The sequence below is a fragment of the Xyrauchen texanus genome, chromosome 28 (assembly GCF_025860055.1).
Source record: "Xyrauchen texanus isolate HMW12.3.18 chromosome 28, RBS_HiC_50CHRs, whole genome shotgun sequence".
NCBI classification, from domain to species: Eukaryota; Metazoa; Chordata; class Actinopteri; order Cypriniformes; family Catostomidae; genus Xyrauchen; species Xyrauchen texanus.
The window spans coordinates 41,278,491-41,290,348 of NC_068303.1; the positions used below are offsets into that span (position 1 = coordinate 41,278,491).

The 11,858-nt window shown below is 37.6% G+C and overlaps 1 protein-coding gene across 2 annotated transcripts in view; it reads right to left on the reverse strand.

The window, feature by feature from the left end:
- The window catches only part of med23 (mediator complex subunit 23), a 94,670-nt gene extending 83,933 nt beyond the window's left edge, over positions 1–10,737 (reverse strand). Inside the window, exons 1-11 of one of the 2 annotated variants that reach the window (XM_052095600.1) lie at positions 10,555–10,737; positions 10,345–10,376; positions 10,156–10,243; positions 9,902–10,026; positions 7,198–7,309; positions 6,967–7,065; positions 6,476–6,577; positions 6,284–6,353; positions 6,058–6,170; positions 4,132–4,227; positions 3,651–3,668 (exon numbers count right to left, since the gene is read on the reverse strand). In XM_052095600.1, coding sequence (XP_051951560.1) covers positions 3,651–3,668; positions 4,132–4,227; positions 6,058–6,170; positions 6,284–6,353; positions 6,476–6,577; positions 6,967–7,065; positions 7,198–7,309; positions 9,902–10,026; positions 10,156–10,243; positions 10,345–10,376; positions 10,555–10,605 — 906 coding nt within the window. In that variant the 5' untranslated portion in view covers positions 10,606–10,737. The remainder of the gene's footprint in view (positions 1–3,650; positions 3,669–4,131; positions 4,228–6,057; positions 6,171–6,283; positions 6,354–6,475; positions 6,578–6,966; positions 7,066–7,197; positions 7,310–9,901; positions 10,027–10,155; positions 10,244–10,344; positions 10,377–10,554) is intronic. The other variant, XM_052095601.1, reaches the window with a different exon arrangement.
- Between the last annotated feature and the right edge of the window lie 1,121 nt (positions 10,738–11,858).

Here is an 11,858-nt window from a genome sequence, read left to right on the forward strand (position 1 = left end):
ATTCTTTATTTTACATGTAGTTCGAGTTGAAGAAAAGCTATCGCGCTATATCTGTTGCTAAGAAGGAGAAGAATGAGACGCATTTGCATTCACTCTGTCTTTTTTTAGGGTAAAAAATCATATAGGATGGCATTTTGCAACTTTTGGGACTATAATCATTCTTTTTTGTTTTTCTTGACCCTGTAATTTAGTAACTGTAGAACACATTAACTGTAATTATGCGTATATGATAAAATTATTACAGTTTCTTGACAATCTATGTCTATTTTAATGTGAACAATGCACTGCCACTTTAATTCAGTGCGGTGCAGCACAGCAAAAATAGACTCGGTGCGTAAACGCTCGCTGCACTGCTGTATACGCACCGCAACTGGAACGGATCGACGGACTGCATCCGCATGCAGTGTAAAAGCTCTAACCTGTTAACATGGGTACGGAAAAAAATACGCACCGCAAACGCACTGCAAACGGAGTATGTGTGAAACGGGCGTAAGGAGGATCGACCAGTTATTATTAAATCTAAGTGTACACATACTTTTTCCACTGTACTGTGAATGTTTAATAGGATGTGTTCAATAAAGACATGAATGATTATAATTGTTTGTGTGTTGTTAGCTTAAGCACATTGTGTTGATCTATACTTGTGACTTTAATGAAGATGAGATCACATTTTATGACCAATCAATGCAGAAACCAGATAATTCAAAAGGGTTCACATACTTTTTCTTGCCACTATATATCCATGTTTGCCATTTTTAATTGTTGCTTTATGCACATATGCATCAGATAAATACTTTGAGCATCTCACAGCTTTACAGCATCATAAATGCCTCCTTATATTAAGGAAAGATTTGAATGTATCATCTGTGTTTAGCAACACACAATACCCAATAAACACTAGCAGAACATACACACACACACACACAACAGCACCAGCACAAACATACACAGCATGCGCTGATCAGGGCTTGAAATTAACAGATTGTCTTCATTCTAAGGCACGCTTTAAAATTCCTGAAAGAGGAATAGTGGTGTGTGTGTGTGTGGGACCCTTTTACACATCTACACAAGAGAATGGCTTATTGCACTGTTTCTTTATGTGTATTGTGTGCATTTCAAAGTATGTTCCTCATTTAACTAAACTATTTTAGAAACTGCTTTGTCATATTAAATCCAATCATGGGAGATTAAGGAACATTCTCAGGAAATGGTGCCATTAGTATGCTCAAGACTTTCTACTAGGGCTGGGTATCGATTTCCCGATTCGATTCTCAAGCTCTCGATTCGATTCGATTCAATACCATATCGATTCATTTGATAATATTTCAGTTATAATGTCATTTTTGCTTACATACCAAATAAATTCTCTCCCAGCTACTGCTGTGAATTATGCAGGGGATCTTCAAACTAGGAACATTAAGAAAATATACATTTTACTAGCGTAATTATATTTTATTCGTTTTTCATTATTTTGATCACGTTTTATCTTTTTAAAAATGAACAAATAAATGTATTTAATCAATAACTATTATATTGCATATATTATATTTTGTTACATTTATATCGTTTAATTCCACAAATTATAGTTATGATGAACATGTTCTAAAAACCTGTACTGTCTCTTTAAGAAAGACAGCATTTCTGTAAACAGCATCTTTAAATTCACGCATATTAATGAGAGAGACTCGGGTGGCATTATGTCATCGGTGCCATGTCTGATTACAATTAAATGTTTACTTATTGTTTTTGATCAGCAACTGACTGTAAAGAACAGAGAGGATATTAAAAGAGACATTATTCAATGACAAATGGGTTTGTGGATCTTGTCTTTGGACACACATTACACGGAACAACACGCAGCATGAAATTTGGTTGCAAATGTGAGTGATTTCCTCTCACTGTAGTGGAGGGATGCCCATAGAGTAAAAGATCGATACATGGCTTTTGAGAATCAATCGAAAACAAATTTATAAAAAAATACTTTTCTTTTGGTCAAGCCCTACTTTCTACTGATATAATGAACAGCACTAAAAATCATCTTTGTTTTGTTTCTTTTTCCAAACTGTAAAAATGTGGTTTGTGTACGGTTGCCATGATACTTCAATAATGTCCTGCGGTATGATACCAGCTGAAGTATCACAATGCCGAGTAATATTACACACTCTATTAGTTATTAGAATAGTATTGTGTGAAAATAAGGTAGTTCATCTTAATTGATTCATTTTCATGCAACATTTCAAGACGGTCTGGTTAAACCCTGTCACAGAAAACTGAAGTAGAATACCACTACTGTCTGGGAATATTACTACAATACATTGAACGGTAATTACAGATGAAAACACTTGTTGTATCGCTAGTACTTAAAGCTTGAGTAAGGTGGGTAGTACTATGGCACCGGTATACCTTGCAACCAAAATGTTGACATTGTGCTAGCGAAGGCTATTTTTAAAACACGTTTGTTCTGATCTTTGACCCTTGACAATTCAATTCAAGCAAACAAGAAATGTTTTATTAATTTCAGCGATATGATGAGTTATTAGCAAAGCACACTGAATGTATTCATTTATCTCTTTAAAGTACAAGTATATACACCCCACAATTACTGTGACAGTGTTGAAATTATGTAGTGCTTTAGGGATAGGATTCTCAAGTATTGTTACTTTTCAAGACTGAAACCAAATATTCAGGATTTGGGTAATAGTTTAAGAATCAGGCATTGAGAACCCCTCTCTGTTTATCACTAATCGGAATTATTTCCCAAAGTCCATGGCAGAAAGAGCCCTGATAAAAAATGATTTCTTTAGCTGTACAAATTATTCAGCTGTAACGTTTTCAAATGAAATTATTTTAAACTTTTCACTGAGAGTGAGGGCGTTCACACACACACTCTCACACCGATTCTGCTTAATAATCGGACAATGTGTGTGTCATGTAAACGCAATAAACATTGTTCCTTTATCTGTGAAATGTCATAAACTGCTTAAGATTAAACCGATCAACGTGGGTAGATTTTTGCCCATAACACTGATTTAGCATTTTATGTAAACACGGTGCTCTTATCGGCTTATCCAACGTGCACACAACTCTTGGCGATTTGATGTGGAAAAGCAGAGAATAATGCATGTAAACACAGATTTCTTGCTTGTCAGACTTTTTAAATAAGCTGATTTTTAGGAGTTACCAGTGTATTGGTGTGCAGGTAAACAGCTCATTTACAGGCATAAATGGCACAGTTTCCTGAGAACAATCCCTAAATATGTTTTAAATTACATTATACAACCATTAAAAAGACTTTACATTCTGGTCTTAAATCAAATTGAAACAGTCTAAATTCAATCTATTCTTTAATAGATTGTGTCACTTTTGTTTGAAAAACATTTAAAGGTTTTTGGGAAAGAGAGAAAGTAGTCATGAGCAGTTTGTCTGAAATACTGCAGAAGTTGGCCGTTGAAAGAAAGCTGATGGATTTATAGGTCAATCTTTCAAATGCTCTTACAATTGCTCGTGGCAGTCAGTAATTTCAAGCCCTATGTTTATTTGTTTTATTTATTGGTTTTCGATTGAAATTAAAATGGAATAGTTTGGTTTGGCTATGAGGAAGCTTCCAGAGTCTGGTTAGTCACAATACAACAGTAAGATTGTGAACATACCTGAGCAATGTTCAAAGTCTAGAGCATTGGAGGAGGAGGAGGAGGAGGAGGATGGGCGGGGCAAGACAGGACAGAACAAAAATAAAGGAAGAAAAAAAAGAAAACACAAATACAGTGACTAGGAGGCCAGCTCCAAGTAACCCTGTCAGTCAAGCCAAACCACACCCCCAGAGACAGGTATGAGAGAGACAGGCGGGGCTATACTCCCTTCCAGACAGCAGAAATGGACAGGCATGCTGGCCGAAAGGACAGACAGACAATAAGAAGTCTCGGCCGAAAGAGAGAGATCTGGCAAACCGAACAGAGGCGGAGCTGTATAAAGGCGCTAGTTTGGCAGGGAGTATTTCTGGAGGCTGTGGGAGTGTGGGACTACTGATGTCTCCAGCTCTCTGTCACTACCTCCAACAGCTTCTCATCACAGAGGAGGGAGAGAGAGCACTGAGAGCCATAGAGAAAAGCAGAGAGAGAGAGAGAGAGGTACCTGTTTGTTGAGGCCCAGCATGTTGCAGACCATGTCTCTGGAGTACGGCTGCTCCAGCACATACCTCAACAGACCCGTTTGTGGTTCAAACAGGTCCTATAGCAGAGAGAGAGAGAGAGAGAGAGAGAGAGAGAGACATTTAGTGAGATTAATAAAGAGACATTCGCAACACATTTAATGCCCGTAACGTGCCCATGAGTCATGTCCCGGTCATATTTCAACCCCAAAAAAATATTTTTTTACTTTGTTTTTAATTCCCACTATTCTCAACCATGATTCTCATTACAGTAAATATATTGTAATTCAATGATTTTTAATGTAAGTCAGCAATCATTTCCATCATATTCAACTATGTAATATGTTTATTGTTCTTTTTTTTTTCACATTACAATAATGAAAATTAGATTTTGTTTAAAATGACATCCAGTGCTAATCTCGTCATACAAACATTATATATATTTTAGCTCTGTAGGTCCATACAATGTAAGTGAATGGTGATCAAAACTTTAAATCTCAAAAAAGCACATGACGTCACCGTAAAAGTAATCCAGAAGACTCCAGTGATTTAATCGATGTCTTCTGAAATGAGCCAGTTAGTTTTGGGTGAGCACAGACCAAAATATAACTAATCTTTTCACTGTACATCTTATCATCAGCAGATTACAGTTCCTATAGCGCCATCTAGTGCATGCGTCAAACACTAGGAAATGTAATTGTGCTTCAAATCATGATCGCCAAGTAGACTGCTGTTGAGATGTACAGTCAAAAAGGAGTTATATTTTGGTCTGTTCTCACCCAAAACCAACTGGCTCTTTTCTGAAGACATGGATTAAACCACTGGAGTCTGATGGATTATGTTTATGCTGCCTTTATCTGCCTTTTGGACCTTCAAAGGCCTGGTCACCATTCACTTGCATTGTATGGACCAGCAGAGCTGAAATATTCTTCTAACAATCTACATTTGTGTTCTGCAGAAGAAAGTCACACACATTTGGGATATCATGAGGGTGAGTAAATGATGAGAGAATTTTCAGTTTTGGGTGAACTATCCCTTTACACAATTTCGATTAAAACATCCTGTTGATGAAAATATGTAGAGAAACCGGAGGCACAAACACTGTTTTTAGAAGAAAAATCATGTTAAATGTTGTTGATATGAATGATCCAGTCAGTGTTTTGGGTATTTATCTGCTCGAGCTGAACAGTTGAGTCATTTATTTCTTCACATATAATTATACAATTTCAATGCAAATCAACATTTTATGTCCACTTATTTATTTATTTGCTTATCATCACAAAATAAATCCCTTCACCCTGTCGGGGAGTTATTGTGCAATATCCCCTACATAACTTACATCTGCAGAGACAATGAAAGGCACATAGTAACATGTTAGTTATTGTCAACATATAGTAATACATTTTCTAAATCTAAAGTTGTATTTGTTAACATTAGTTAATGCAAAATGAACTAATATGAACTAACAATAAACAATAGTATTTTTATTAACTAACATTAACCATGATTAATAAACACTGTAAAAGAAATATTTTTAATTGATAGTTCATTATACCGAATGCATTTACTAATGTTAAAGAATTTTTGTAAAGTGTTACCTTTATATGACACTGACTATTTTCTTTTCAAAAGACAAAGTATGACTAAAACAAATCTGTGTTAAAAAGTAACACTGATTCCATTTAATAGTGCAGTCATGAAAATAATGTCACATAACATAGGCTTAAATTTCTTTCTTTTTTTTGTATGTTCTTTGTGAGATTCATCCAAACATAAAGAACCATTAAAAACCTCTTGCTGCAGTGTCATGCTCTATGACAAACAGCGATGTGTAAAATGAAGCAGTATTGTAATTTCTAACTACAGGAGCAGAACATCTCAGCTCTATTCTCGGAGGACAACTGCACTACCTTATCATACGGCAGCATTCCCCGGAGTGGGAAACGCAGAGTCGTCGGGTCCAGTTTCCATGAATTACAGATGGCTCCAGAATTATTAACCACCGGCAGAAGACTACAGCGACCTGAAACAGACACATACATCAAACTGTAAACATGCGTCTGCCAGAGGCTGAAGGGATATGAATATGTGCACTCCTCAACTGTGAGATGAAGATGGGTGAATTTATAATCTCACCACAGATGGAGTTTATTCGAGCAGTGGGTCTGAAACTATCAACAAAGTCAGATATCAGGCTGCCCAACAACTGATAAGGAAAAAAAGAGACGAGACAAAATGTTTCTTTCATTATCCCAGGTGTAACTTTACATCACGTTATCAACAATCAATCTACAAATAAAAGTCAGGAGTGTATGTGTTGAATCTCACCCAGTGTGAGAACGCCCCCTCTGGATACAGTTTTCTGATCTCAGTCACTGCAAAGTACGCCGGCAGCAGACAAGCGTTCCGGTCCAGTATGTATTCCACAACCTTCAGAGAGGAAAATGAACTACACATCACAAGCGGAGCATGAAACTAGCGATGTGCAGCATTATTCATTTTTGAAAATCTGCTAATTGAATGATCAGTCTCAAGTAAGGCCATTACAAACAGACTGATTTCAGGTCATATCCACAACACACTCAGATGATCATTTCTTAAAAACAGACAGACAGACAGACAGAGCGCAATGGACTGGAACAGAACGCAGGGGTCATGACACAAAGAAGAAGTGTAATGCAACCGCCAAATTCATGCACTTGGTGACTTGTGTCAAGTTCATAGAAATGTAGTCTTTGTGGATTTTTTTTTGTTGTTGTTTAATTACTCATTCCTACTAGAAACTCCATCTGTTCGTCCTCGTATGAATTCAAACATACTTCTCGTGCTGCCAGCAGCTGTTGAACCACTGCCGAGCTCACAAAGTTTGGGATGGTCTGAATCTTATCCATCACAGCCTTCAGTAAATCCCTCACACCCTGAAAAACAACACGCAGAGATCTGAATATAGAGTAAACAGACAGACTCATCACAATTCTATTAACACAGATCCGAGTTCACGCTCAAGGTGAATGTTTCAGGATCACAGATTGAATATAGGTGTCCGGTACCTTGTAGTCGACTCCTCCAATGATTTTGCGAACGAGTTTGAAGGTCAAAGCCCAAAGTTGAGTCCTCTCCCACTCCAGAGTGTCAGAACTGATCAAAGCCTGACACACCATCCTACAGAACACAGTTACATCACAGTCACTCAAGCTTCTTCCTTCAGATCACATCACATCTTAAAGCACCCAGGATGCAACAGGGAATGGTTCAGGTTTGTAACTAATGAAAAATAAAATGACTATGATTATAAATCAGGGTTGTCATGACACCAAAATGTCACCAGTCAATCCCAATATCAGACAGATGTTATGATTCTTAATAATATATCACAGTAAATGCTAAACAAATCCTTTATTGTTAAAGTATTAAATAAATAAAACATTGAAGTACATAAACTTCAAGTATTTATCATGTTGCCTGTGGGACATTTACTTATACTGTACCACCCAAAAATTCAATTAATGTTGACAAACTGTATATTATTTGAAAGGTCTAAGTGTTCAGCGCCGATATTTGATCACTTGTTTTTCCAGAAACAGATACAGTGCATTCAGAAATTTTTCAGACCCCTTAATTTTTTCATATTTGATGTTGCTGCCTTTTACATTTTTATTTTTTCACATCACTCTACACTCCATACTGACTAAACAAAAACCAGATTTTGGATAACTTTGCAAGTTTATTAAAGAGAATAAAAGTTAAATATCACATTGACATAAGTATTCAGACCATTTGCTATGATGACACTTGAAATTGAGCTCAGGTGCATCCCATTTCTCTGGATCATTTTGAGATGTTTCTACACTTTGACTGGAGTCCACCTGTGGCAAATTTAATTGATTGGACATGATTCGGAAAAGCACACACCTGTCTATATAGAGTCTCAGTGCTGAAAATGCATATCAGAGCAAAAACCAACCCAGAGACATGATTGTGTTGAGGCACAGATCTAGGGAAGGCTACAAAAACTGTGGTTGCACTGAAGGTTCCCAAGAGCACAGTAGCCTCCATAACTCTTAAATAGAAGAAGTTTGGAACAATCAGAACTCTTCCTAGAGCTGGCCGCCCGGCCAAACTGAGCAACCGGGAGAGAAGGGCCTTGGTTAGAGAGGTGTCCAAGAACCTGATGGTCACTCTGGTTGAGCTCCACAGATCATTTGTGGTGATGGGAGAAACTTGCAGAAAGACTATCATCACTGCAACACTCCACTGATCCACGTATCATGGCTGACCCTGCACTCTGACCCCAGCTTAGCTGGGATATGTGAAAAATAAATAATTTCACCATGTATATGCAGAAATGTATGTATAATGCGTGACAATTGATACATTTAATTTATTATTTATATTGCACCCGCTTGCTTTGAACGTAGATGTTGAATACACTGAAAATGAGTAACACGACAAAACTAAAACAATCCCGTTCTAATCGAGGCACAGACTCTGTGTAAATAATTGATTATGCTGATTAGACAGCTTTGTTTTTAAAGAGAGCATTCGTGAGAGTACTGAACATTTTATGGAGCGTCACTGAGCTCTCGTCAAAATGCAGATCTCAAACAGTGTAAACCTGCAGTGTGACAGCAGTCATTGTAATGGGAGAGTTTGTCACGTTGTTCGATTTCTGTGTGCAATTTATTAAAAACGTAATAATAGTTTTGTTTTGTCATGTTAATAGTTAGGTCAATGTGAATTTGATTTGTACAAAATATCAATAAAGTAATTCAGCTTAACTGTTCTAAGAGTGTTTTGGAGGTGTAGCCAACATAAAGAATATGGCATGAATAACAAACTACAGGAATCACCATCATTGTTATCGCATCTGCTCTTATAAGACCCATTTGCCACACAGCTGGTATTGGTAGATTTAACATTTTCACGAATCCCACAAACTCAGATCGCAAATGACTGTTTTTAATTTCCAAAGTGCAACTACTGAGGCCAAAAATGATCTAACGATGATATTAGATGAACAAGATCACTATTGAAGCTCTAACGGGATGAGTGGTCCCCTGTCCCGCCACCAAAGGTCTCACTGAACAGAGTAACTTTTTTTTCGATTTAAATCAGCTGTTAATAAGTTTGAAAATGCAATATGTCCTGTACATGGACTATTACTATAAGCAGTAATTTAGCAAAATTGTAATTGAATCTATACCATAGATATCAATTTAAAATCATTTTTATTTGGCCAAACATTAGCAAACATCATTACAATTTTAAATTCTTAACAGAAACTGAAGCGCAGCTCATATCCACCATTGAAATCTGCTACTCTGAAGAACCACACGGTTGCTGACTTTATGACGTCACGGTAATTTCATATTGTAATCAACATGGCAATAATCGACAATTATGATTTTTGCTATAATCATGCCGCACTACTGATATATTTTAATGTTCATGCATGCAGACACATACCACAAAGAGTAAACACGATCAAAGGTGCGTTGAGTTGGAAAGCACCAACCTGTCAGTCAGAAAGCACCAGGGTACCAAACCAAGTGGATACTCTACACTACTTGGTACTGGTACTTTTGACATCTCTAATTGAAATGTTTTGCTTGAACTCTAACATTGCTTGTTTTGTGCACACATCCTTTATCTTTGTTCCAGAGCCTGTGATAATCTGTGCATCAGAGTCTACTAAAAAATGCTGGTACCTGTCGGGTTCTACTGTAAATGTCTGTGCAGATTTGGGCGTTTCACCTGGGAGGCAGCAAGCTGGTCTCCACCGCCATGGCCAGACAGTCGTACAGGAAGGAGATGCGTTTGGGGCTGTGTTGACTGTGAATGAAGCGCACAATCCACTGCACACACTGATCATGTGACTCCTGCAGTGACATCACACACTTCACATTAGACAATAAACTTATACATGCACACATATACAACCTCTATTGTGAGGAAATCAAGACCGATAGAAAATATCTATAAACATGTATAATATGAGTATTGTTGACCTGAGGCAGAGTGCTCCAGTACTGTCTGAACGCTCCTAAACAGCTCATGAGTTTAGTCCTCTCATCTTCAGGCCCATCCATGAACATCCTGCGACCACACAAACATATTACACAGCACACAACTAATTTAGACTGATTCACTCATTTATATTTCAGACTGAAGGGTTTAAATCTTCATCCTTTACTCACCCAGCAAACGCCTCTTCAATCACCTCAGTTTTCTCATGTAAACAAAACATGAAAACTCTCAGTTTCTTTGCTTGTTATATTTGCACAACCAATTTGCATAATTGTGAATAAATAGAGATTTGTGGTCATACATATAAAACAATAATCCATGTATGGTACAAAATTATTAAACAGTAATAAAATGATTGTGTTCTGAATGAAATCACCCACCACTACATCTTCAAATATACTCTGCAGCTGACTTTCCATCGGGACGGCCATGATGAGGTGAGTCGCAGAAAAACATGTAATACACTCACATTTGCATGTTTACGTGTGGATGTTTGTGTAGATATATCGCTGTATTACTGCTCTCATGTACACAACAGCAGCGCCTTTGGAAACGAACCGGAAGCTCGAATCTTCTTCTTCTTGTGTTGTATTGGCGGTTAGCATTGTTAGATAGCGCATTACCGCCATCTACTGTGTGTAATGGATCAGAGACTTTCCTCAGAGCCGGATTATCCATAAGGGCACTTGGGCCAGTGCCCAGGGGCACCAACCATTCACAACCACTAGGGGGGCACCACATGACACAAGCTTTAAAAATATTTTTCGTAAATTGTTATATTATTAACTTGAAATTCTTGAAAGCCCATACATAACTTTTTTATGAACACTAATTTAACAATAATAATAATAATAATAATAAATTATAAATAAATGAAGATTACATGACCACTATCACTCCCCCCCTCCCCAATCTGTCAGAATTGAGTTGGTCCACAACAAGTACGCGCAAATTTGTCATTTTTTTAACGGCTACAGAAAATGAATCAAAATCCAAAATGGACAGACGGGCGTCACGTCTCGGTGCACGAATTTACACGGAGAATACACGGTATAAAAATAAATAAAACTAAATAGCGATACATATCGCTCTATTTCGCATAATGAACAGTCTGATCAAGATTGCAATGCTGGAGTGTGTGTGTGTGTGTGTGTGTGTGCGTGCGTGCGCGCGCGCGCGCGATCGAACTGTGTGTGTGTGAGAGAGACACTGATCTATTATAGAATGTCATTATATAGATCAGTGGAGAGAGAGAGAGAGAGGCGCGGGCGCGATCGAACTGTGTGTGTGCGTGTGTGAGAGAGAGAGAGAGCCGTGGGCGCGATCAAATATAAAAACATACTCCATCATTTTGTTCATACAGGACATCATTCAAACTGCAAAGTGTTTACTTATATTCGTGTACACTCGCAATAAAACACAACAAAGTGCTTTTGTCACACTCTACAAATCTGTTTATTTTTAAGTTACACATTCTACATTGATTAAAAATCAAATGTGTTTTAATGGTAGTCAGGGTTTCCCGCAGCACTTTGAAACTAAGGCGGCCGCCTAAGCAACACACGCCTGCCGCCTTAACTACGTCGTCAAAAATATATATATGAGCGATATTCGCCGTGTTACTCTGTCCTGTTTTCTCCCTTTCCATCTTTAAATATGTGATAAGCCTTCGTGTTCAGCTTCA